The sequence below is a fragment of the Ictalurus punctatus genome, chromosome 26, assembly GCF_001660625.3.
Source record: "Ictalurus punctatus breed USDA103 chromosome 26, Coco_2.0, whole genome shotgun sequence".
Classification (NCBI taxonomy): Eukaryota; Metazoa; Chordata; class Actinopteri; order Siluriformes; family Ictaluridae; genus Ictalurus; species Ictalurus punctatus.
Genome location: NC_030441.2, coordinates 14,387,332 through 14,415,276, shown reverse-complemented (window position 1 = coordinate 14,415,276; position 27,945 = coordinate 14,387,332). Strand labels below are relative to the sequence as shown.

At 41.7% G+C, this 27,945-nt stretch overlaps 2 protein-coding genes across 3 annotated transcripts; one reads left to right on the top strand and one right to left on the bottom strand.

The window, feature by feature from the left end:
* On the top strand, window positions 1-27,945 carry ubac2 (UBA domain containing 2). The gene is made up of 9 exons (XM_017458112.3): window positions 1-269; window positions 1,878-2,005; window positions 2,183-2,302; window positions 5,270-5,376; window positions 15,328-15,451; window positions 15,794-15,841; window positions 16,288-16,545; window positions 23,323-23,427; window positions 26,141-27,945. Exons 1-9 carry the CDS (start codon window positions 239-241, stop codon window positions 26,246-26,248), a joined length of 1,029 nt encoding a protein of 342 aa, XP_017313601.1. The 5' UTR covers window positions 1-238; the 3' UTR covers window positions 26,249-27,945.
* gpr183b (G protein-coupled receptor 183b) lies at window positions 8,322-12,272 on the bottom strand. 2 transcript variants are annotated; one of them, XM_017458110.3, is made up of 2 exons: window positions 11,626-12,272; window positions 8,322-10,274 (listed from the first exon to the last, which is right to left on the bottom strand). In XM_017458110.3, the coding sequence occupies exon 2, from the start codon at window positions 10,251-10,253 to the stop codon at window positions 9,198-9,200; it is 1,056 nt and encodes a 351-aa protein (XP_017313599.1). In that variant the 5' UTR covers window positions 10,254-10,274; window positions 11,626-12,272; the 3' UTR covers window positions 8,322-9,197. The 2 variants fall into 2 exon arrangements, with proteins under 2 accessions (XP_017313599.1, XP_017313600.1); XM_017458111.3 differs by lacking the exon at window positions 11,626-12,272 and adding an exon at window positions 11,159-11,479.

The following is a 27,945-nucleotide window of genomic DNA, read 5'->3' as shown; positions in this document are numbered from 1 at the left end:
GCGCGAGATTTTGAGCTGGAAACCTTGGGCGTAACCCTTCAAACTTCCAGAAGCGCGTTTTCCATTACGGGATTTGTCCCTCACCGGCTGCCATTCTGGATACCATTTCCCCTCTACCTGCTACAACCCGATTTTTCCCTTTAACTTTTTTATCAGGTTTTTATCTATAAAACACAGTGCCTTTGTGTATCCTTGGTCGTTTAGGTTTCGTGTTTATTCCGCGCATGTACCGAGCACAATGTTCACCACTACCGGGTCCAGAGGACTGTGTAAGTAAAGCTCAAGTCTGCTTCAGGTTGTGCACTGTTTCACTGTGAAGGCAGAAAGACAGACAGGGCTGAAACCTCGGCTCCGTCCTAAACCGCGCTCTAACTACTGTTTAGTGTGGCTAAATAGAACACTAGTCTTGTTACTGTAGTTGCAGTCAGTAGTAGTAGGCGCCGTAGTCATTAGTAGGACAGTGTGTGATTTAGGACGTGACGCTCTGCCCTGTCATTCATTCTGTACTTCAGCTGAAGCGCATTGTTTACTGCGTGAACGAGTGAGTGAGTGAGTGAGTGTGTGTGTGTGTGTGTGTGTGTGTGTGTGTGTGTGTGAGAGAGAGAGAGAGAGAGAGAGAGAGTGATTGAGTGTGTGTGTGTGTGTGTGTGTGTGTGTGTGTGTGTGTGTGTGTGTGAGTGAGTGAGTGAGTGAGTGAGAGAGAGATAAGTGATTTATTGAACAGGTTATTCAGCTGTAACTGTTTCTGCTGCACAGAAGTTCATCTGATTTTTCCTCTGAAATGTCCAAAGTTCTCTGTCTGTCTCTCTCTCTGTCTGTCTCTCTCTCTGTCTGTCTCTCTCTCTGTCTGTCTCTCTCTCTCTGTCTGTCTCTCTCTCTCTGTCTGTCTCTCTCTCTCTGTCTGTCTCTCTCTCTGTCTGTCTGTCTCTCTCTGTCTGTCTGTCTCTCTCTGTGTGTCTCTCTGTCTGTCTCTCTCTCCCTCTCTGTCTGTCTGTCTGTTTCTCTCTCCCTCTCTGTCTATCTGTCTCCCTCTCTGTCTGTCTGTCTCTGTCTCCTCTCTGTCTGTCCCTCTCTGTCTGTCCCTCTCTGTCTCTCCCTGTCTGTCTATCTGTCTGTCTCCACCCTCTCTCCTGTTTCACATTGTTTGATGTTAGCAGCATTTTATATCCGAGGCAGGTGCACAGATTAAGGCCTCATATCTTTCTCTGTTCTTTTCTTTCCTTTCTCTTTCTTTTTTTTTTCGAATGCAGAATCTAATCAGCATCATTTTGTCTCTCAGAGGCAGTTGGCAGGTGTACACTGTAGGGCCTCACATCTCTCCCTCACTCACTGCTTCTCCTTACTGTGTCCGCTTTATTTCTCTTTTATTCTCTCTTTCCTTCTTTCTCTTCTCACCACCACTTTCTCCTCATGCTTTCCTGTCCTCAATCTCCAATTCTTTCATTTTGTGTTTACTTCTTTTATTTGCACTTCTATCATCATGTCTGTATTTTTCTTTGTTTCCCCATGTTTTTCTCACCCCCCCCAATTTCTTTCTGTCACATTCCACAGAAATGTCTATAGTTTAGCACAGCGTCATGATTTTTCTGTGTCGTCAAACCCAAGTTGAAAGGAGAATGAAAATCACAGCAGCCTCCTGCCGAATTATTTGGATCACATTCTTCAGGGTTCAGTGACGACGCTGAAGCGGCTGTATTAAAGGGATAGTTCTCCATCAGCCTTGACGTGCACGCTGCCTGAAATTTGCTTTCTTACTCTGCCCTGTCCCTGATGGGGAAAGGGGTCACCATTTTACAGGGAAAAGTGTTGGAATTCTGATTTGAACCTTTCCGAGCATCTTGTCAGGATTATATTTGATGCCTGTGTGTGTCCGACAGATAAAGCTCCAGTGTCGAAGAGCCTGCTGCTGATTCCCACTGCCTTCACCGTGCTGCTGCTCATGGCTCTGCCTCAGTACCAGAAGCTGTTCGTCTACAGCCTGCAAGCTATCGCACACCACGGCCAGGTCCGTGTACAACTGCACTCGTGTGTGTGCGTGTGTGTGTGTGTGTGTGTGTGTGTGTGTGTGTGTGTGTTAGTGCAAGTTTCAATCCTGAATAGTATAAAAGTGTAGAGAGTCTTGAGAAACTCAGCTGAAATACTGTGTGTGTGTGTGTGTGTGTATGTTTCTTGTTTACTGTAGTTGTGGAGGCTGCTGTGTGGGAGGCTGATCTGTCTGGATTTAAAGGACACGTTCTGCAGCAGTCTGCTCATCTACAACTTCCGCATATTCGAGAGGAGGTTTGGCAGTCACAAATTCGCTGTAAGTCATTCTGCATCATTGTGTTTAATAGGTATCGGTGGGTATCTCACATACCCTCACATACGCTTACGCGCACTCTCATACGCTTACGTGCACTCTCATACGCTTACGTGCACTCTCATACGCTTACGTGCACTCTCATACGCTTACACGCACACTCACATACGCTTACGCACACTCACATACACTTACGCACACTCACATACACTTACATACGCTTACGCGCACTCGCATACCCTTACATACGCTTACGCGCACTCGCATACCCTTACATACGCTTACGCGCACTCGCATACCCTTACATACGCTTACGCGCACTCGCATACCCTTACATACGCTTACGCGCACTCGCATACCCTTACATACGCTTACGCGCACTCGCATACCCTTACATACGCTTACGCGCACTCGCATACCCTTACATACGCTTACGCGCACTCGCATACCCTTACATACGCTTACGCGCACTCGCATACCCTTACATACGCTTACGCGCACTCGCATACCCTTACATACGCTTACGCGCACTCGCATACCCTTACATACGCTTACGCGCACTCGCATACCCTTACATACGCTTACGCGCACTCGCATACCCTTACATACGCTTACGCGCACTCGCATACCCTTACATACGCTTACGCGCACTCGCATACCCTTACATACGCTTACGCGCACTCGCATACCCTTACATACGCTTACGCGCACTCGCATACCCTTACATACGCTTACGCGCACTCGCATACCCTTACATACGCTTACGCGCACTCGCATACCCTTACATACGCTTACGCGCACTCGCATACCCTTACATACGCTTACGCGCACTCGCATACCCTTACATACGCTTACGCGCACTCGCATACCCTTACATACGCTTACGCGCACTCGCATACCCTTACATACGCTTACGCGCACTCGCATACCCTTACATACGCTTACGCGCACTCGCATACCCTTACATACGCTTACGCGCACTCGCATACCCTTACATACGCTTACGCGCACTCGCATACCCTTACATACGCTTACGCGCACTCGCATACCCTTACATACGCTTACGCGCACTCGCATACCCTTACATACGCTTACGCGCACTCGCATACCCTTACATACGCTTACGCGCACTCGCATACCCTTACATACGCTTACGCGCACTCGCATACCCTTACATACGCTTACGCGCACTCGCATACCCTTACATACGCTTACGCGCACTCGCATACCCTTACATACGCTTACGCGCACTCGCATACCCTTACATACGCTTACGCGCACTCGCATACCCTTACATACGCTTACGCGCACTCGCATACCCTTACATACGCTTACGCGCACTCGCATACCCTTACATACGCTTACGCGCACTCGCATACCCTTACATACGCTTACGCGCACTCGCATACCCTTACATACGCTTACGCGCACTCGCATATCCTTAAATGCACTCGCATATCCTTACACGGACTCGCATATCCTTAAATGCACTCGCATATCCTTACACGGACTCGCATATCCTTACACACACTCGCATACCCTTATACGCGCTCGCATACCCTTACACACGCTCACATACCCTTACACACGCTCACATACCCTTACACACGCTCACATACCCTTACACACGCTCACATACCCTTACACACGCTCACATACTCTTACACACGCTCACATACTCTTACACACGCTCACATTCCCTTACATATCCTTACACACACTCGCATACCCTTATACGCGCTCACACACGCTCACATACCCTTACACACGCTCACATACCCTTACACACGCTCACATACCCTTACACACGCTCACATACCCTTACACACGCTCACATACCCTTACACACGCTCACATACCCTTACACACGCTCACATACTCTTACACACGCTCACATACTCTTACACACGCTCACATTCCCTTACATATCCTTACACACACACTCGCATATCCTTACACACACACTCGCATATCCTTACACACACACTCGCATACCCTTACATACCCTTACACACACTCACATACACTTATACACGCTCACATACACTTGCACACACTCACACACACCCCCACATACGCTCCCACACGCTCACATACGATCACATACATTTACATACACTCAGATATGCTCACACACGCTCACATACACTTACATGCACTCATATACGCTCGCACACGCTCACATACAGTAACAACAAGCAACCCCCTTACTTTCGTTTTCACTTTTTGATTTTTACTTTCACCCAGTTTCTCCTTACTTTGTCTTTATCTCTCCATTCCTTACTGTCTTTTGTTTGTTTTTCTTTTTCTATCGGTTGTTCATGATTCGATTTTTACTTTTTTCACTTAATTTTTTCTTCATTTTCCTTATCCCTATATTCCTGTTATCCTTCCATTTTTTAAAAGTCTTTTTTTCTTTCTTTCTTTCTTTCTTCCTTCCTTCCTTTCTTCCTCCCTCTTTCCTCTCCCACCTCTTTCAGCTCTTTGTAATCACTGTATTTTACCATATAGAGCTAAAAGTTAGATGAGCATGTAGAAGGGAAAATGTGTGTAACAGAGATACTGGGGTTTCACAGCTCAGTGCTGTCATCTCTCGCACTCACACCCTCTCTCTCTCGCTATGAAACTTCTCAGCTTTTCTTCTCAGCTTTCAACACATTTTCTCTTTTTATCATTCAGTAATATTAGACAGTGTGACTAGCTCTCCTCTACAGAAAAACATGCGTTAGACTGATCATGTGACCAGAAAGTGTTTATTTAAAGCTCTTATAAGAGCTTTAATATAAGAGCCAGTGTTCCCCTGTGTCCCGGTGTATACCTGCTGAAGCGGGAAAGGATTGGAGGCATTTCCAACTGGCATATTAACAAAAACTGGATTTCCTGTTACAATTTAATACTCTAAAATGTTTTTTTTAAAACTAAGCTTTTGTGTCTGATGTGCACTCTTCTCTTCTCATGTGTTGATGTTAGTCCTTCCTGTTTGGAACCTGGGTTCTGTCTGGATTTCTGGACTTCCTGTTGGCCGAGGCTGTTCACTTCCTGTTTGAGCTGCAGGTGGACGTGCTACCGGCCGGACTGTAAGTCAACAATCCATTCTATTCATCGCAGTGATTGAGTTTGTATCAGTTTTTAAAATATTTGCTGGATGATTATAACTACACCTAAACCTGTAATAGAGTGCATTGTTATTAAATATTTAGCATAATTATTACAATGCATTCTTACTGTACTTAAGAACAGTGCTTAAAACTCATGCAGTTGTGTGTCTCGGCCACCTGAGCGTGCTGTGTGCACACAGAGAGCAGTACCATACTGTACATTGTTCTCAGGGACGTGCTGAGAGGAACTGTGTTTCTAAGAAAGATCGTTTCCTTTGATAAAACCGTGGCTTCGTTTTCTCTTTCATCAAAATTTCCTCCGCATGCGTGGAAGAGTTCTAGCTGACGTTCAGTCATAACACTGGGACCCTATAGGGCCCTAACAAAAAGGTGCTGGAGCGTGCAGTTTGTGGAGCGTGTTGGACATAAAACAGGGCATTGCTGTGCCACTTTGGAGTGAACCCGAACACCAATAGGTTCATTTCACCACAAAACAAGCATGTGTCAGTGTAGCATTTGACAATGGTATAAAAAAATAAATAATTAAAAAAAAAAACACCCCATGAATAAGTAAAAAGGTATTTTTCACCATTATGGAATTATTTATAAACTATTAAAAGGGTGGTTTTTCATAATGTGGCATTTTCATAATGTGGCATTTTTTTAAATCAGCTCTTAATAATTTTGTTCCGCTTTGCTGGTTTTAACAGCCAGTCAGTTTAAACGTTCTTGATCCAGTCAAGGAAGAACTAAAGTGGTTTTTCCACCGCACGCAACGGCTCGACTCGTTTCCGAGCTTGCTTTTCCACTGCAGTTTGGTGTCGGGTGCCGTCTTCCGCTCGCCTTCACGCAGGAATAGCGTTGTATTATGGAAGCCGTGTACGAATACACGGTCGGGCCGTATTCCAAACGCCTTTCCTGTTCACCGAACGCGGAGCCTATTAAGGATGTAAAATAGCGGCGTTAGAACCGTGGTAGTGCTCGGTATGAGTAAGTTAGGTTCAGCCGCGACAGGAGCGACTTCCATAAACGCCCGTTTGGAAATCGGTAACAAGCGAGATGTAAAAATCTAAGACGGAAACCTTTGTAATTTTATCTGTAACGAGATAAATTATACAGAATTTTCAATTAATAGAATATTACTATACGCAAAGTATGTATTAAATGACACACATTTATTCAGGCACAATACAGAACCACTCGTTAAGGAGAATTCCTACTCCCTCAGTGCGTGGCTCACAGTTAGTGTCGGCTCGGCTCGCTTCAAAATTCAACCGGTGGTACTAAAAAAAGGTACCAGGTACCAGGCACTATCCACAGTGGAAAACCCCCAAAAAGCGAGTCGAGCCGAGCCGTACTGCACCGTGCACTGGAAAAACGCCGTATGTGTTTGTTAGGTTATACATCTGTGTGAACATTTACCATTGTGTGATAACACTTTTCTGTAGTGCGGAAGTTTCTAGTATTTATTTGAAAGTGTCCAATTACCACCACCTAATGCTGCAGTGGGGTAGGGTGTTTGTCTCAGTGGTTGGAGGTTCAGATTTTGTTTGGCTTTGCATTTTTTTTTTTTCTTCCTTATTGCTAAAAGAAAATCACTCATTTAAACAAATTGTTTAATAGCATTTTAAACGTTTTCTTTAAAAAAAAAAAAAAAAAAAAAATTAAAGTGCACCTATTACGGTTTTTCAAATATTACCGTTCCTGTAGTGCTTTATAGAGCTGTTTGTGAATGTAAAAGCGTCTGCAAAGTTTCGAAAATTAAAGCGCACGACAAACGGAGTTATCGACTCCCAAAAGAAGGAACCGATTCGGAAAAGTTGAAACGAATCGTTAGTGATTCCAGACTTACTTCCTGTACAAACCTACGTAGATTTGTAACACAAAGCCCCGCCTCTGGTCTTCATCAAGCCGATACTCATAATGGTAGTGGGCGTTTCCTTTTAGACACACGCTGACAGCGGTAGAACGATCACAACAGACTTGGACAACTGACCAATCAGAGCAGAGTATGCTCTCTGAAAGGAGGAGTTTAGAACGAATCATATAGAACGGATCATTGAACGAGTCGTCTGTGACACTGGTGGGGAAAAAAGCTAATGCTGCAATTTAAATTATGAGTGCATTAAATTGTTTTTTGACCTCGGATGCATGTAAATCTGTCGTATGAGACAAAAATTTTAAAACCAATTTAGGCAGGTTTCAAAACCGTAATAGGTGACTTATTATTATAAGTAGTTTTATTGATTATATAACTATTTAATAACGTTCTTGCATTAAGGTTGCGAAACAGTTCTGTGTGCTTTTGCAAGGTATCTTAAGAAATCGACATTTCCTTGTATACAACCACACATTTGCTACACTGTGTTGTACTAAAACCGTGGGGTTCGTCATTAATTCCTGGCTTATACGTTGTCTAAAAAGCGGTGGGACTTTTTGCCGTACTCTCTGACTCACTGGTGTCATTGAGATGCACAGATTACACAGTGTTACAACATGGATGTCCTCTAGATATCTGTATAGGAACATGCATCTCCCCAATAGCTGTGTCTTTAACTTTCAGCTCATTCGGGGTCTGAGAACATGAGACAAGCTAGATCAGTAATTCGCAGATATGGAGTTGAAGGACGTGTGTTTTGACAGTCCTGTCCCCAAGATGCTATCTTTTGATCTACTCTTTCTTATCACGAGATGATTTATATTTTCTCGAGACATTCACTCATTTCACATTTGAAAGTGTATCCCGGGCACAAAAACCGGACTCGTATTTAAGCAGAACAGCCTGCAAGGTGTGTTCAGGTATTTTTCAAGCTGTAAACTACAGTATACAATCCACGTCTCATCAGAAATAGAATACTCTTTACATTTGTTTGATGAGTACAGTCCCATTTACGGGAAAAGGAAATAAAATATATATACATATATATATATACACACACACACAATTTATTCATTGCCATTTACTGCTAGGACACTTTTATATTTTATACATACACACATTGTATGCATATTCTATACATCTGATATACGTATATTGATCTGTACCACAATTCCTGTAGTCTTAATAGGAATATAAATATCTGCGTTGATATTCTGCTCTACTATTTCAATATTCTATCCATATTAAGCGGTTCTCCTCACTCTCCTGGTTTTCTCCTTGCGCATGCACTCTGGAAGTAATCCATCCCAAGCCCTACTCGGAGAGGATCGTTTTTATATCCGGAAGCATGGTAATGTAGTTAGTAGCATAGTATCTGTATGATATTTTTTATTTTATTTTATTTTTTTTTTTATTTTAAAACCAGTCATGTCAGGTAGATTCTCATCCCCTTAAAAACTCTGAAAAGATTGTGTAGATCCTATAAAAGGACCAGTAGGGTCCTTGTGAATTGTAGGGTCCTTGTGAAGTACCCTGTGAATTGACGTGTTGGGAAAGATTTTGTTTGTTTTTGTTTTTCTACTACGGAGACACTTTAGGAAGTGATCTTTTTCTATTACGTCAAACTCGTACAAACCTTGAACCAAGTGTTGACTGACTAGATTTTCCAAACAATAAAATATCGATGATGTTCAAAAACGTTTATATTTTCCGTCAAGGGTTCTGCCTTCCTAAAGGGGTTCTACTAGATCCCTTATCTCAAAGGAAAGCGTATGAGTACTTGTTTTGGTGTGATGAAACTCTTCATGTAAACTCTGCCAGCTCCGTATTGAGAAATCTCTTATCCAGTGCAAATCGGTCTAGATGTATGTCCAGAAAATAGATCCCGAGGGCAGAGGGCTTCCATGAGGTGTTTTGAAGTTCAGGAGCTGTTCTTGATGGTGTTCAGGATCAGATGTCTGTTGTGGTGGGATAGTTGTTCATGAGCGCCTGAGCTCTCAGGTGAACTGGGTGCTGCACTGGAGAGCGACGGGCTGACCCTGCGCTTCAGCAGGTTCAGCACTTTCTTCTTGTAGCCATTGCACGCGAAGAAGTAAACAAATGGGTCAAGGCACGCGTTGAAGTTCATGAGGCACACAGTGACGTGCAGGGAGATTTGGAAAGAGTGCTGCTCATCGCAGTTCGGCTCCGACACGAGCCTCCGAATCATGTATTGCAGCAGGTCCACGTGGTACGGGCTGAAACACACGACAAACACCAGCACCACGCCAGCGATCACTGACCGTGCCTTATGCGTCCTTCCAGAGCGCTCGGTCAAACGGTTGGACTTGGCAGCCTGCCGCAGTCTGTGTGAGAGCGCCGAGTAACAGAAGAGGATCGTCCCCAACGGAATCCCGTAGCCCAAAACCACAGCTCCAATCAGAATGTAAGGCAAGCCTTGGACGGTGCGCTCGAAATTAGGGTACTCCATGCAAGTTATTTTGCCATCATGCTCCGTATGAGTCATGGGCATGGTCAGTAATGGCAGCGTCTGCGCCAACACCAGCACCCACATTAACACGCAAATGACCTTCACGTTCCGCATTTTCCGGAGCCACACAAACCTCGGCCGCAGTGCTACGGAAACAAAGCGATCCACAGCAAGACAGGTCATAAAATTAACACCTGCATAGCAATTGAGGTAGAAGAGCAAGGCTGTGGCCTTGCATAGTCCCTCTCCCAGAGGCCAGTGGAAGCCCAAGGCGTAGTACATGGCCCGCAATGGCAGCACCAGGCAGAAGAGCAAGTCTGACACTGCCAGGTTGGCAGAGTACACTGTGCTGGAGTTGAGTTTGGTCAGCTTGGTGTAGGTGACATGCAGTGCCAGAGCGTTGCCCAGCAGCCCCAGTGGACAGATGATGGAGTAGGCCAGTGGCATGAACACACGTGCCACTAGATAGTGGGAGTACAGGTTGGTGCAGTTGACTTGTGTAGACATTATCACAGATTGATGAAGAGACTGAAAGCAGAAATGGATATTTCCATTGTAAGTTCTATTTTAGAACCAAAAATAAAGTCAACACCTTTACTTTCAGTCTATTTTTGTGAAAACACCTGGACACCCACAAAACCATTTGACTGTAGAAAACAAAAACTCCCTCAAAGGCTCTTTTGTTTTTTTCCTGTTTTTTTTCTTTCTTCTCTTTTCTTTTTTTTTTTTTTTTTAACCACAGGGTTTTACTCTAGAGGAACCTGACTGAGGAACCTCTTAAGAGATGTTAATTTAAAAAATGTTCAAATGTTAATTATACTGATGTACACTCCAGAACGCCATTTTAGAAAGCTAGAACTGTTCACCACGCAAATAACCCTTTTTTTTTTTTCTTTTTTTTTTAAAAAGAGTAGGATCAGCTTCCCTATACTTTTAGAAAGAAAAAAAAACACCAAAAATATCACAACATTTTTGGGAATGTGTTCAATCAGCTTTAATTGCGACCCAGTGTTAGCATAAAGGTTCTGCGTTTGATTTCTTTCTATAGATACGGCAGGATGAGACGGCTATCTAAGGGAATTAGATGCTGGAACCTAAGCATAATGGTATTTAAAAATAGCTACATTAGGGGAAAAAAAGTTAACGAGTTGTTGTAGTTAGCAGGACTAAGGTCAGAGCTTTAAGGAAAATAACACTTTCATAGACATCAACTTTGAACCTATCTACCAGCACCGGACGAATTTACACCTACATTAACCCAACAACCTAAACAAAGAGAAATAGTAGAAAATAAGAGCTACTGAACAGACTAGCACAAGACTGAGTACTGACATGTCTTCAGAAAAGGCGTAAATATGCATCTCAAAGCAGCAGGCTGAATTCAGCGTAGCTTTCGTAGAAATTTCTATTACCTTAATTGCATAGAATTTCTTCCATGTATGGAGTGACCGAACCCAAAGTGGTGTTGTTCTGTAAATCTTCAGGAACGTCTCTCTTTAAAATGATATCAACGACTCCAAAAAATGCGTATGGTATTTCCCCCTGAAAACGTCGTCTTACACATTGCAACAAACTATTCACTAATGGTTTCTGGTAAAAAAAAAAAAAAAAAAAAAAAGAATTCTCTTGGTCTATATGCATCGCCTGAGTCATTCGCACATTTGCATGACCACAAAGTTGTGTTAAAGGTGCCAAAAAAAAACGTTGAACAGCCATAGGTGGGTCAGCTTTTGAGCGTTTTCTTAAACATCTTACATGTTTTTCTGATTTTATTAAATATATATATATTAATGCTACTGCTACATGGGGGGGAGAAAAAGAAATGTTTTTTTCTTTTCTTTCAGCCTTTAAATTCAATCCGAAAAAATCACAGACTCACCAAACAGTTGAGCAGCAGCTTATTTCTCTGAGCGGGCAACGCAGACTTCCTCGTGCATATCAAACCAAGACACACCTCGCATGTTCTCACACAAACTGCATGTATGTTTGTTCCCCTCCCTTATCACATAATTGCGAACCTCAACTATCTGAAATTTTGAAATGCGCAGCTCCAAAGCAGGTTACACAAACCACACCATTTCCTTTCCATTTTCCGACTCATTTTTTTTTTTTTTTCTTCCAGCACCTCCTCTATTCTTGTCATGAGGGAGGCAGTTGAGGTTCATTTGGAGAAATGAAACTCAGTCCTCAGACAGTTTGACGTTAATGTGGAACTGAATCTAAAGGTCATATTTGAATTTTGTATATTATAATAAGTTGATCAAGGATTTCGCTTTTCAGGTAACCATGACGTACATAAGGTGTTTATATTTGATATGATTTATCCATTTTACAGGACAAGGAAGATAAAAAAAAACGTATTGTGGAGTTGCAAGACAAATCACGTTTTATATTAATATATAATGTATAATTTATATTATTGTTCTGACACACAACCATTTGTCTAGTAACATCTCGCACGGGGATTTCTTCACATGTTTGGCAGACGCTCTCTGTGAACAGACGCTTGTTTCATATTTCTGGAAGGAGTCTCCGGTGTCAGCACACAAGCACCGCAGGAGTAAAGCTGTAACTCGTGTTTTCCACCACAGGAACATTTTGGTTTCTTGGTTACACTACAAGTGAAAGGAAATGAAGAACTGAAGTAGGATGATTCACTTGTTGAGAAGTTAAACTAAAAATTCATCACTGCAAAATTGCTGTGGAACAAGAGGACTGAAACTCTTGCTTCTATAGGAATAATAATCCACTTCAGGGTAGTAACGTACGTAACTGAATTTAAGTATCTACCCTTTATTTGCCCCTCAGGCATCATCCTGTATAGTATGTGAAGTTTGACCATCACGCCAATATATTCTTGTTGCCTCCCATTCCAGATTTATTCCCCCCTTACTGTTATTATGACCTCCACTCTTCTGGGAAGGCTTTCCACTAGATTTTGGAGATTAAGAGGCAACAATTTGGGGAAGAACCACACGTGGGTGTGATGGTCGGGTGTTCACAAGTTTTTGGACATATATTGTGTGTATGTTTATGTGCATGTAATATATATATATATATATATATATATATATATATATATATATATATATATATATATATATATATATATATATATATATATATATATATATATATATATTTATATATTTATTTTATTTTTGTTGTTGAAGCAGGGGTACAGTGGCTTTATGGTACGTTTGCCTCGCACCTCCAGGGTTGTGGGGTTCGATTGCTGAATCTTCCCAGCGTGCACAGAGCTTCTCCCCGGGGTTTCCTCTGGGTACTCCAGTTTCCTCTCCCAGTCCAAAGACATGCACTGTAGGATGGTTTGGCATGTCCATAGTTTGTGAATGGGTGTGTGAAAGACCTTGTCTGTACCTCAACACCCTCCCTGAGGTTTATGTTCCTTCCCTTAACCTGCGATCAACCCCCGCGAGACATGACGTCCCTTTCCAGAACCTTCAAACTGACTGTCCCTCAGTGGTGGAATGAACTTCTGACCTCAATCCAGACAGCAGAATCTGTCACTATCTTCAACAAACCGCTAAAGACCCACCTCTTCCGTGAGCACTTTAACTAACCTCTAACTTGTCCCCACTCCAAAAAAAAAAATAATAATCCGTTCTCACACCTCCAGTCTGTGAACTTTGGTCCTCTAGCACTCGATTTAATTCTTGCATGGAAGCACTACTCGTGTAATTCTCTGCTTGGTATATATCGGCTTTGCTTCTATTGCTTTGGATAAAAGCATCTGCCAAATGAATAAAAGTAAATGTAACATCGGGTTATGTGGCGCAGCTTCGACGGAATAAAATGTTGCACTCTGTGGTTCTCACTCTCGCTCACTCTCCATGTGACTTCTCTTTGAACCAAAATTCACATTTCTGAGTATTTCCCCCTCGTGTTGTCATTAGTATTCTGTAGTGAGTTTGAGTCACTCGGTCACTTGTCACCGGAAGCAAGGCAACATTTAAACCAGGCCACGGTTCTCATACGTCTCGAATTTGTCTAATCGAGTTGCAGAAGCTGATTCTGTCGATCAGTCATCTTTCTCTGACCACAGTATTCTCTTGTTCCTCATTTTGTCATATGTCGCAATTCAAATTTCCATCACCAGACCGTCAAGCCTGTACTTTCATAACCTATTACATATTTGGCCGTTGCTGAAATTGAGCTGCTGTTTTGACACGTCCCCTTTAATGAGCCACAGAGTTTCCTATCGTTGCCATTAAAATATATATATATATATATGTATGTGTATGTGTGTGTGTGTGTGTGTGTATATGTGTATGTATATCTATGTATATATGTGTGTGTGTGTGTGTGTGTGTGTGTGTGTGTGTATTTATTTATTTATTTATTTTTTAAACAGTGTTCATGTTCCAATGTGTGTGGTTTGTATGTGCAATTCACCTAATAGAGATGGCAGAGGTTTGGAGAGGGGGAAAAAGGCCTGTGGTTTTCTCACTCTGTATAATAAGCATACTTGCATAATTATAAGAAAGGGAAGCTGAGGTGCACGAAAGACTGAGTGATGCAGCCATGTTTATTCACACACTCACACCACAGTCAGGGCTGTGCACCTCGACCAAAAACCTCAATTGTATTTCCATTTAATGTTCACAAATATAAATAAAGTATGAAGGAAAAATGATGCCAACACGTATTTATTAAACACTTAATCACGAAAAAAAAAAAAAGACTCGTCCTGTCCTTGTTTAGCAACATTAGCGTATCAACCCAAACACAGTAGGGGTCATATCTATGTTCCTCAATTCAATATTCTGTTAAAACATATGAAGGAAACTTTTTTCCAAAGGTTTGATGTAATCAGGACTTATTTTCCCAGGGCCCTATGAACTTTATTACCTTTTTAACTTTAAACACCAAAGACGCATTTAAATGAATAAAAAATCCCATCCCTCAACTTGAAATGTATGAAAGTTATGAACTAGGTTGCACACGCAGGAACCGTCATGTATGCTGCTCTGAAAATAGCTGTTATGCGTACATGTATACATTTCATACAGCTCAACTCCATGCACGAGCTATAGTGAAATGTGGACACTAAACTGAAGAAATGCCGTACTGTAGCCTATAAAACACAGTAAACGGTCATGTCCCAGCTCTGACTTTGGCTGAAGCCTATCTCCAGCGTTAAATCACCATGTGTTTGTTGTGTGTCGTATAAACCTGGGGACATAGGAACTCTGGGAACATAGATACGCTCCCAGATAATGCTAGTTCTTATGTCTTGTAACTTTGTAAACAAAGTTGCTATGAAGGTAGTTAAATATGATACTGTATAAACAAGTAACTAGAGTCTCTAGCTAGCATTAGGCTACGTAGTATACCGTGTAAACGAATAGCTAAGGTCACTAGCAAGCTAGCTAGCATTAGGATCACTAACATGTTGAGTAAATCAGTGACTATTATTTAACATCATTATTATGTTGAGTTAACCAGTAGCACTAGCTAACACAGTCACTTGCTAACAAGGAGACACAAACTGGCTACAAATAATGTGTATTTTTATTTTGACTGAGGTGGGTTCTCTCTCTCTCTCTCTCTCACTCAGGCTGGGTCCAGTCTTCGCCCTCTTTGTGCCTTTCTTCTGTTCCGTCCCTCGAGTTCAGGTCACTCAGTTGCTGCGCCACGTCTCGATCAGCAACAAGTCTCTCGTGTACATCGTGGGCCTGCAGGTGAGCTGTGTGACCTGCTGCAAAGGCTTTAGTATCAGGATGTGTCAGTACTGATACTGATACTGATAATGACCACTATTAAAGATACTAAACTTAAAAACTCAGAGTGCAAGTAGTTCACTTGTGGGGGGGGGACAGAACAGAGAAGGGTTGGAATGTCCATGATGCCCCTGATTGCTAAATATTATTTAGGTTACTCATTTCTTTATCACTATCAATGAGTAACAAAACACTTGGGGGAAGACCTTTTTTTTTTTTTTTTTTTTTTTTTTTGCAGTTGATTCGTTCCTAATTTGTACATTGGTTTACTGACCGCGTCACCTGCATTTCTGTCTCCATCAGTTGCTGACCTCTAGCGCTTACATGTGGGTTGTGGCTCTGAGCGGATTGGTAAGTTTAAAAATCCTAATTTTAATGCTTTGAACTTTTGAAATTTCTCGGCTAAACCACGTGCCGTGCAATCTGTAATCCGCACATCCTTTCTCTCACCCCGTCTTGCACTTACAGCGTTTTTGATCAAAACGATAAGGTCAGTCGTTTCTAAACCCTAGTAAACATTTCACACGTCTTCCCATCCACAGAAGTCACAGCACACCATTGTCGGTTTTGTTTCAGATGCCCTGGTTGAATTTGGAAGGAAATGTTATCGTTACAGTTGTGCAGAATTATGTATAGAAATTTGCCATACAGATGTTCTTTCGTTCAAGTAATGCAAAAGGTCATGTAGTTCATGTTAAGATGGTAATTAGTGAAGAAATCCAGCTGTTATTTCTAGTTTGAGTCCCTCTTTATAACTGCCTCCACGCTCCTATCTTCCCACACGTCTGTGTGTTCAGGTCTCAGGCGTGCTGTACTACAATAACGTGTTGGCTCTCCAGCGGTTCCTGTATGTTCCACAGTGGCTGGCACGCTGCAGCTCTCAGCTCCTGGAGCCCATGTTCTCAGGCACAGAGCCGCACGCTGAGGCTCCAGTAGGAATGGGAGCCACGTTGGACATCCAGCGACAGCAGCGCATGGACATGCTGGACCAACAGCTGCTGCTCTCACAGCTGGCGCAGCTTAGGAGAAACGCCCAGCAGCCACCACCACAGCAGGTACCACCTACAATCCCAGATGTGTGAAGTGTTCTGGGAGAGAATTAACATCTCTGATGGTTGTCTTACTAACCTGAGACAAAGACACACTCACGGAGCACTTTATTAGGAATACATACACACGGTATACATACACAATCATCCAATTATCAAATCAGCCAATCATGTGGTAGCAGCTCAGTGTATAAAATCATGCAGATACAGGCCAGAAGCTTCAGAATGGTGGGGGGGGATGTCGGTGCCAGAAGGGCTGGTTTGAGTTTTCTGTAACTGCTGATCTCCTGGGATTTTCATACATAATAGTGTCTAGAGTTCACTCAGAATGGTAAAGAAAAAACACCCAGCGAGCAGCAGTTCTGCAGAGGAAACGCCTTGTTGGTGATTGAGGTCAACGGAGAACGGCCAGACTGATTCGAGCTGACAAAGGCTACAGTAACTCAGTTAACCACTGTGTACAATTGTGGTGAGGAGAAAAGCATCTCAGAACGCACAACACGTCGAACCTTTAGGCGGATGAGCTACAACAGCAGAAGACCACGTCGGTTTCCGCTCCTGTCAGACGAGAACAGGATTCTGATGATGCGTTGGGCACGGGACAGATGACGACTGGAAAAACCTGGTCGCCTGGTCTTGATCTAATCTTTATCTAATCTTTATCTAAACTTCCCAATTCCGATGAACCCGTGACCACGGTAGCCTCAACAGAGTTCCCACAACAGAGGTTTTTCCTTTTTAGAAGCTCCTTTAGAAAGCAAGAACAATTATAATCAATGATTAATATTTCCTCAATACTTCCTGCTTGGATTTTTCCAGTTTTCAGAATTTATGCGATTTAATAAGAAATTTGTTCCAACTCCTGATGTTAAAAAATAGACTATTAGATCAGATCAGTTTGTAATATGTCTAAAAAAAAAAAAAAAAGAATAAAATAATGTCACATCGTAGCTCTACTTTGAACTTTTAACTTATTAGTGTGTATAAAACTGTTAAAAATCTAATGAGCAATTGAGCAGTATCCCTCCTGGGGCTGAGACTGTAAGCAGTGTGTGTGTGTGTGTGTGTGTGTGTGTGGCACGTGCGTGTGGTTTTTACCCGAGTGCCAGTAAATTCACTAAAGTGCACATTACATCAGGATTTTATACACACACACACACACACACACATAAACACACACACATACAAACAGCTCAACAGGAGTTGCTACAAGTTTCAGTCTGTCTTTGTTTATATCTTTTTATCAGTCAGTCATTTCTCAACTACAAGGGGAAAGTACAACTTGACCACAGGTGAACAGAAAGTTCATCATCTTCTCATCAAAAACAAACACAGCTTCTGTACACTCAGTTATACCCATTTGCTCAGATTTACAGCACAGTGTGGTCTTGTGTTTTGTAGGTACATTTTCACAATAATGGCGCAAGACTCCGGAAAATGAACCCATAAAAAGGAACATGGTTTGAAATTCGTAGTTATATCGGTTACCATGGTCCGGTAGTTTTAGTTCTGCTAACGTGAAACTTGAGATACTTTAGCATACTCTTGTAAAGACACTAATCCGTGCCTGTTGCGTTGCTTAGACGCTGAAGCATTGTTTTTTATCGTGTGGATAAATACGCTGAACCTGACCGTCACACCCATATGTAGTTCTTCCCTAAACCGATGCCACAAAGTTGAGAGTACACAATTGTATAGACCGGCTTTGTATGTTGTAGCATTACGATTTCCCTTCACTGAGTCTAAAAGGCACAAACCTGTTCCAGCATGACAATGCCAATGTGCACAGCTCCAGCGAGCTCCAGGAAGACATGGTGTGCCACAGTTGGAGTTACCTGAACAGAGCCCTGACCTCAATCCCACTTTCGGATGAACTGGAACACCGATTGCACCCCGACATCAGTGCCTGACCTCACTAATGCTCTTGTGGATGAATGAACACACATCCCCACAGCTGTTCTCCAAAATTTAGTGGAAAGCCTTCCCAGAAGAGTGGAGGTTATTATAACAGCAAGGGGGGGGGGGGGTATGATGTGTCATTCTGTAATAAAAAATAAAAAATAAAAAAAAAAAGTTGCTGTAGTGTAAGACAAATAAAAGGCTTGATTACATTTGGATTACAACTACAGCATTGATCCAGCGCGACTCACATTTATCCCATTTATACAACAGAGAATATGAGGGTTAAAGACCTTGCACAAGGTCTTTGTGCAAGGTCTTAACACAAGGTCTTAACACTTTGTGGTGCGTCTTAACCACTGAGCTACCTCTTCAAGATGTCCTCGATTGGGGTTTACTTTTTTCCCAGATCAAGTACAGTGTCAGTGTACGGATTTATACTGATATTGGTGACTGGAATATGGCACAAGCTGATCCTGGATCAGGATTCATAAAGAGAGCTCAGGAGTCGTCTATGATGTAAGAAAATGTTAATCATAAGCGAATAACTTTTCACAAGAAGCAGTTTTGTGTGAATGTAAGATTGAGCTCGTATTGCATGTTTTTGCTTTCTGCCTTCTTTCAAACCAAAAGGAAACATGTAACTTCCTGTCTGCATGTGCACATTTTGCAGTTGTGGACACTGACGCTGATGAAATCTTTCATCCAGTAATTGATAAGACAAGACTCGTATCTGATAAACCTACTGCAAAGTACAACTTTCTGTAACTGTTCTTGTATCCAAATAATCAAATACGACATGTATTTCTGTTGTGGAAACTGCATGAGATGGTAATTGTGTCACTTTGCGAGGAAAAAGGGGCATCATTTTATCATCGAGCTAAAAGGTTTAGATTAACTTTCAGAATTATTTGTCAAGAGTAATGTTTTTGTGTCGTTGCTGATATGTAGCAAGGCTTCTATTTCAAAGTAACCCTATAAAATTTGACCATCAGTTCCTCTTCCCAATTAGGCCAAATCACAAATGGCTTCTTCTGAAATGTCAAAATCGACCTTAGGTGTTCGCTACTTCAACTCAAGTAGACCAAACGCAAATAAAATTCACTCATCATACAAAGCAGTTCACTGAAGGGTAAAGGTCCTTTGCCGAGGACTCTCAGACTTGCTAGTCAATAAAAATCAACTGGGCGGGACTGTAGTCACTTTGGTAATTGCAAAAATTGTGGAGTTGCTTATTAATATCTTGGGGGGTGGGGAAGATAAGCATCTTGTTGACCAAAAATTGCTAGCGTTTTGGGTTTTTTTGCGGTGAAATGTTCTTGCTATCAGTGGGCCTCCTTTTATCAATCTTACAGTAAAGTTGTGTGTTAATGTTTTGCATAAGCCAAACCGAACGAAAACTTTCCGCCGGAGTTATAAAAGTTTCAGAAACGCTGATTTTTAAAAAAAAAAAAAAATTTTTTATTCGTCCTCACTTGCGTATGTTGATGAATGCCAGTCACATCTATGCAGTGTTTGGTAAATTAGTCAAAAACAGTCATCCACTACAGATGACGAATTACTGCATTAAAATTGTAATTACATTACTGATTACTGCATGTGAAAAGCAATCGGATTACTAATGAGTTACGTTCAAAACCTGCAAATATACACTACAAAGTGAAACTCGGTTCTCAGTTCTTTCAGTAATTTTATCATCCGTCAGTGTATGTCATGATCAGACAAAGTCTCGTGTGTTGTTACCGTTTGTAGGATTACCGGACGGATAAAATGTCAAACTTTTCTAACTAGGCTAGTTTAGTGTCGCTAGCCAATGGGAGGCACAGCTAAGTTATCACTGTATGGGTTTAGCTGCTACAGTGCCATGCAAAGTACATTATCTGTCGTTATGCTCTGCTCTTATCATGTTCACGTAAACTGGAACTCGTATGGACATTTAAACGCCTTGTTTTCCTGCTCAGCATCACAGGATTTTAGTGTTTCAGTTTCAACACATTTACGGGTTTAAAAAAAAAAAAAAAAATCTGCGCATAACAATTTTTTCTCACACAGACCGTGAGCTAGCGTTTGGCAGAATTGAGAGCCGTCAGCCAATGAGACACGAGTATTTTCTTGTAAGCCCTGTCTGAAAGTCCTCACATCCTTCTACAGGTGCATAGTGAAGAGCATCCTTACATCACGTGTCATCGTGTGGTACGGAAACTGCTCTGCTGCAGACAGGAACTTTAGTTCCTTCTTATTAGTGGCTCAGCGGTTAAGGCTCTGGGTTACTGATCGGAAGGTCGGGGGTTCAGGCCCCAGCACTGCCAAGCTGCCACTGTTGGGCCCGTGAGCAAGACCTTTAACCCTCTCTGCTCCGGGGGCGCTGTATCACGGCTGACCCTGCGCTCTGACCCCAACCTCCTAACATGCCGGGGTATGCGAAGAAAACAATTTCACTGTGTTGTAATGTATATGTGACAAAGTCGTCGTCTTCTTCTATTACTTATTTATTTATTCTTAATTCGAAGCAAAGTGTCTTGTGACTCTCAGCCACAGCAATGTGCCCTCTCCAACGGCGCGTTGGAAAAGCAGGAGGGTGTCATAAGAACTGACACAGACTGTGTGTGTCCGATGCACCAGAGGAAGTCGCGCAACACACTAGGGAGTATACGGAACGTTGCAGCTTGAGACATACCAGATCAGTAACCAATCTATACACTGAGCCACTGCAGCACTACCTCCTTCTGTACTGCAGCATACGTAATCTGGTCTTATTCGTCGTAATTCATGGATTTTATGTTGGCTTGCGTTCTTTCATTTTTCATTTCATATGAACTGACTAGGGTTAACAAAGGTTTCGCTACTTTTGTGTGTAATCGGATTACATAAGCGACTTCAGCTTGACGGAAAAGTTCATCTGTGTGTAAAAGTGCGGTAATTCCTCACGGATTATAGGATTTTTAAGCCGAGCAGTCGGGGTTTACATCAGTTAGTCTTCTCATGCGAGTGGGAGACGAACATTTTTATGAGATTACAGGATTTTCATGAATACCAAATTCTTATTCTGAACAATTTAGGGATAAATCTGTTTGTATCCAGCTTGATAAACGAGGCACAATGTTACCTTTGACGACGTCTAGGGTGTAAGAGCGTTGTAGGACGTACAGTATGCAGTGCACTTAATGACCAATAGAACATCATTGGTGAATGGATAAATGAAGTCCATGGATGTATTTTAAGAGTTTCTTTTCATGCAGCAAGATCAATGCATCATTTAGCCAAAATATTTCTTATGTTACATCATGTGCAAACATTTGTGGAGTTTTGCCTTTGAATATGTAATTTTATTGAAATTCTGAATTTGTTTTTACAGCCCTTGGACAATTCCATTGTTTTAGTGTCATGCGTTTTTGTTTGTTTGTTTTTGCACACTGCCAAACTATAGTTTAATGCTGTCCCTGATTCACTTTAGTAAATCCAACACATGAATTATCACCTAGGCCGGATATGAAAGGGGGTTTGATTAATTTGCGCTGTGCTATGAGGTTGACATTTTAGTTCATGGAAAATACAGCTCATTACTCGAAAGCAGTCAGTCAGGCACAAAATGTTGTGTATAGTTTGTGTGGTGTAGCTGTTCCTCTTTTGATGTGTGAGCATAGTACTCAATAGCAGAAACTAAACAGGCCCTCCATTTTAAGAGACCTGCCATTTTAATAGGAACGCCTGTACACCTGATCATTCATGTAGCTATCAAGGTAGAAAATCTCCAGCTGTCCAGTTTCGGTCAGCCTGTTCCCATGATCGCCTCGGATACCTGTTCTCGTTTGACGGGAGTAGAACCCGACATGGTCTTCTCCTGTTGTAGCCCATCAGGTTTGATGTGTTGTGCATTCTGAGATGCTTTTCTGCTCACCGCGGTTGTAAAGAGTGGTTATTTCCGTTACTGTAGCTTTCTTTCAGCTCAAAGCAGTTTGGTCTTTTCACCTCTGACCTCTCTCATCGACAAAGCGTTTCCGCCTGCAGAACTGACACTCCCTGAATGTTTCGTGCATTATTCTGTGTAAACTCTAGAGACTCCTGTGCATGCAAACCCAAGGAGATTTCTGAAATACTCAAATCAGTCCATCTAGCAAGAATAACCCGTGCCACAGTTAAAGTCTATGAGATCACATTTTTCCCCTATTCCTATGTTTGACGTGAACATTAACTGAAGCTTTTGACCTGCATCTGCATGGTTTTATAATAATAATAATAATAAGAAGAAGAAGAAGAAGAAGAAGAAGAAGAATACGTTTTATTTATATAGCGCCTTTCCACAAGCTCAAGGACACTTCATGTACAGTTAACAGGACAAAGTACATTATAACATCTGTTGGTATACACACTACCGGTCAAAAGTTTGTGGACACTCGACTGAAACGTTTCTCACGATCTTAAAAAGCTTTTGATCTGAAGGTGCGTGATTAAATGTTTGAAATCGGTGTTACAGACAAAAATATAATCGTGCCGACGTGTTCATTCCTTTCATTAGAAAACTAACATTTTATTTACAAAAAAATCTTCTTTTTTTTTTTTAAACGGACGGCTCGGAGGTAGAGAGCTCCACAGTTTAGGTGTAACTACACTGAAGGTGACGTTCTGGCATTACTGGGACTTGTAATCCTTACGCTCTTTCTGGATAACACAGCCTCACTTATCTTTATAAGGCCAAGATCACTTTGTGTGTGATATTTTGCCACAGAACACTACATTTTACACTTCCTATTTGGGCTCTATAAAAAAGGGAAGGAAATATTAGCACTTGCGTCACACACTTAACTCTGTAAATGACATGATCTGATCATTTGGCTGAAGTACTTTGTTCTAAATGTTTGCTTGTTTACTCTTCCCCCTCCACAGCAGGGTGGACTCCTCAACCGATTCTTTCCGGGTTTGCGACACAGAGGTCAGAACGTGAATCACATGCAGCCTCACTCCGTGGACCCACCAGTGGCTGAGGAGCAGGTCAGGAGGCGGACACACGCACAGTCACAAGCGCACTCAGTAAAAATAGTTTTAACAAGTAAATATACTGATGCGGTTACTCGGATAAATCATTCACTACACCACAATCCGCCATTCTTGGACCACTTCCAGATCTTTGCATGGCTCTTTTGCCGGTTCATTTTCTTCGACTAGGTTTTCATGTGGCATTTTGCTCTGCTCAGAGTTGTAGCTCAGCTCTGCCTAATTTCCTGTTAACCCACAATCATGTCAGTTCAGAAGAAAAACATGGGGATACGGGGAGAACTCGAAAGTGTTTTGCAACCACAGTTCACTTTGCACGCACCAAAAGGTCTCTACATATCACAAACTGCTCCATTAAATGACATTGGAAACTATTAATACATGAATACCTGTACAGCATCGTCATACAGGTTCTAAAAGAGGTTACTTCTCCTATATATGTAACACTAGCACATGATGGTCCATGCTGTTATATGAAAATAATACCACCCCGACACTGCAAAAGAGCGCATAGCATGTGGAAACACCTCGGATATAGTCCGATTTGTATCTACGATTTCTTATTATAAGATGACAATAAAGCAAACATGAGATTAATAAACCTACTCCAAGCCATCTGTATTCATTTGTTCTATCGGCGGATCATTTTGCTCATTTGAAGCGTTTATTTCTAGAAAGAAGGCGAAATGATCTGCCAATAGAATAAGCAAACTACACGCTTGAAATGAGTAATACTGTCTGGAAATAGGTTTAATAATCTTTTTTTTTTATTTGGTTTATTGTAATCTCATAATTAGAAATATTAGATAATTTTGACTATATTCAAGATATTTTCGCTTGCTAAGTTTTTTTTTTTTTGTGCAGTGAACGTGGAAATGTTTTATTCCTCTTATACCACAGTGATTGATTGCATTTTTTTATTATTATTATTATTATTATAACAAATGACAGCAAGTGCTAAACAGTTGTTTCTATGCCAACCGACCCTCACCCCTTCTCTGTTGAAGTTATTATGGCAAAAATTCTTCTTGTCACATCGCAGAGATAAAAACTCCTCTGTCCTAAAACCTCTACTTTTTGGCGAAAATCTTCCTGTTACTGTTAAAAAGTGCTGACGCTGGAGACTCCTTCCATTAATGTTACACAAACATCTTGTAACATCTTGTAAATTTCACCATGTTATACTTTTTTTTTTTTTCTATATTAAGTAACAACATGCTTTAAAAAAAAAAAAAAAAATCGTTATTAGCCTTAAATTATGTGGAGCCTCCATGAAGTCCCTATGAAGGATTCGTTACCGTAGAAACGATAACGTATTATAATGAGTGCATTATTATGGTATACGGCTGTACATCATCAAGAAAGGATGAAAACCGATCCAAAGACAATTCTCTTACAAATAATTATACATAAAGTATTGCTCAGTGTTTCTGACATGAGTTGTACTGTTCTTGGTGTGGTTTTAACCTCTAGGTTCAATTTCAGTCATCAGATTTCTCTCACTTACCAATAAGCTGCCAACCTACGACACATTTTCAGAAAGAGAATGATAATGTGAATGATTAGTTTCTTTGGTGGTGTACGTGGACGTTTCAAAACACCAGCATAACATCCTGTCTGGTTGGTATGATGAACTGGTGTGTGGATTGGATTTCTCCAGTCTGGCGTCTGCACTGCTGGTGTATCTTCGGAAAAGGTGTGACGGTAATGTGCATTCAGGAAGATCCGTCTCGGAGGAAAAGGGAAATGCACACGTATAGCATACCTCGGTGTTGCCTTAATGTTTTTGCTCAATGTCGTGTTTTTTTTTTTTTTTTAAAAAAACAGCAACAGAGCGAGTGTTACAGAATGAATAATGTCTGGCACCTTATTTAGTGCGAATGCAGGTGTGAAAGTTTTTGGAGGACTTTCCCCTCAAAGTCTTGTTTACGTATTTGACTTACAGACGTCTTCATGCGAGCACAGATTATAACTCGATACGTTCACAGTTCCAACTAAGTTTTTATTTTTTGCATGTCCGTTAAGAAATGACGATAAGCGAAAGAAGTCTTGAGTCATAGCTGAGTGAGTAATAAATGATGAGCTCCTGCTGCTCAACCTGTGCTCAAAGTGAAAGCCAGGGTTGATCGAATTACTAAATTAGAGGAAAGTGAATGAATATCGAATAGAGGACAGGGTTCAAGGCTGAATCGTCCTTCGGGTGTTGTGATTTTATACCGGAGTTAAATGATTAAGCTAAACGGTTGTGTTATATCAGTGTAAACAATGCACTGGGCGTCCATTTGGGATTTTGGCCAAGACGCGCCATATGACGTCATCACAACTCCGCCAAAGCCCTCTTCAATTTATGTGTGTCGAACATGGGTACAGCTAAAAGGTCTCATTTAGCAACAAACATCACCGTGAAAGACTGGGCAAAACAATTTCGTGCGATTTTGCGATCTCTCCAAGTAGTTTTCCGCAAAAAAAAAAAGTACCAAACACTCTGCAAGTCACAAATAAATAAATAAAAAGCGGCAGCAAAATCAAGCATTTTGGCCACAACGATCACTCTGCGAAATCCTTTACAGACTGTGAAATGTGGTATTATTTTGATCGAATCTGGCAGTGTGGAGGGTTTTGTAAAATTCTGTAAGGTCTCTCGCATCTCCAACATCGGAAGAATTCCATAACTCTTCCTAAACTCTGCTTCAATCCTCTTGGTGTCCAGGTGGCGAGGCTGATGGAGATGGGTTTCTCCAGACTGGACGCTCAGGAAGCTCTCCGAGCATCCAACAACGACATCAACATGGCCACCAACTTCCTGCTCCAGCACTGAGGCTGAGCGTCACAGGGCGGAGCAGACGGAAACGGCGCCGCTGCGACTGGAAAACACGACGCACGGACACTACGTCGGAAGACTGGAACAGTAACATATTCTCTGGAGCTAGTGGTGTCGATTCCTCTCAAACCGCTCTGTGATTGGGTGGTGAGGAGCCGCCGAAGCTGCCGCTACTGTTTCCTGCCGACTTCAGCAGAATAGAGCCGGGATGGTGGCAGAGGACGGCACGGTATTATGTCAGGGCTTGCGTTCTCTGGCCTCGCCGTCCCTCTACAACCTCCAGCACTGCACATTCTTATTAATAAGCCCACGTATAGTGGCGATGATGATGATGATGATGATGTGATTGAAGAGTCTTAAAAGGAAATCGAGACCTCATAAAAAGACTCATATTTAGACATAGTTGTGGACTAGTGTGTTGTTTTGACGAATTTTAAACTTGTGGGACTTTACAGTTAGAGGAATAATTTGCGCAATTTTTCTTCACCATGTTTCTTAGTTTTGTTCAGGAGGCTAATAGATAAATAAACAGAAGTCAGTGTCACCCAAAATCTGTTCAACCACAGTCATCTACACTCATTTATACCTTTTAATATGTACAGTATCGTTTACCCAGAAAGGTGTGTGTAGTGTACTATTAACGCTTTACTCTAAAAGGTCATTACAGTTCAGTGGCTTACTTTAAAGGTACACTACATCCATATTTCCAGGTGAAAATAAAAAGCATATATTAAAGATGCAAAACAAATGGGTACAACAACTGCGAGAACTAAATGTACAGTTTGCTACCCGTATAAACCCGAACAAAACTTTCAGCTTATATCATTTTTGACAACCAGAATCCTCCAGGTTCTTGGACAACCATGTCGTCCCTCCCCATTTATATCAAATGACCGATACCAAATGTGGAGAACGAAAGCTAATACGTGTTTCTTCTGAGACGTGACAACTCCATCTTATCAAATTTCATCACAGGGCAAAGTAAGACACTCTGAGGAAGGCGCAATCTGCCCTCTCGAGCTCGCAGATTCCCACGATTGGTTTGTGTCACTCTGATTGATTGACAGATGAGAGAGAGAATCCCTCCCACCCAAAGAGAATGGTCAATTTTTGCTCCCTTTGCCACCCGTTGATGGCTGTGGCATCATCAGGATTCGAACTCGCCGTCTCCCAATGATGATGGCGTGAACAACGTTGTTCGAAGCACGTTACAGTATATGAAGATTTGGGTGTGTGTTTATGGGAATGATCTTGGGTGAGATTTCATCCCATTATTGTTTGCTACATTAGCCTCATAACTCCAGTACAAAACACGAAGCAGATACCGCACATGTTCTGTGAACGGGGGGGAATTGTGTACATTTTTGGTTTTTCATCAAACGGTCCCTGGCTCTGCCTGTTCTTTGTGAAACCTTCAAAACAAAGCATAAGCTCTTAAATTCAAACCTTGTGAATAATGTATGTTGACATGACATAACCAGGTTAATAATTACCATGTGATTATTCATGATTAATTCATAATCATTTAAAGTAAGAATTGTGCTAGAATATGACGGTCGCTTTGGTGAGGAATAAAATGTACACAGTTTTCTATTTATGCAAATGAGACGTATTTTTTTGGCTGATGTTTGTGGCCTCTGGTTTTACTGGAGGTGAAAGTCTAGCTAACAAATAATAAAAATCTATCTCCACCA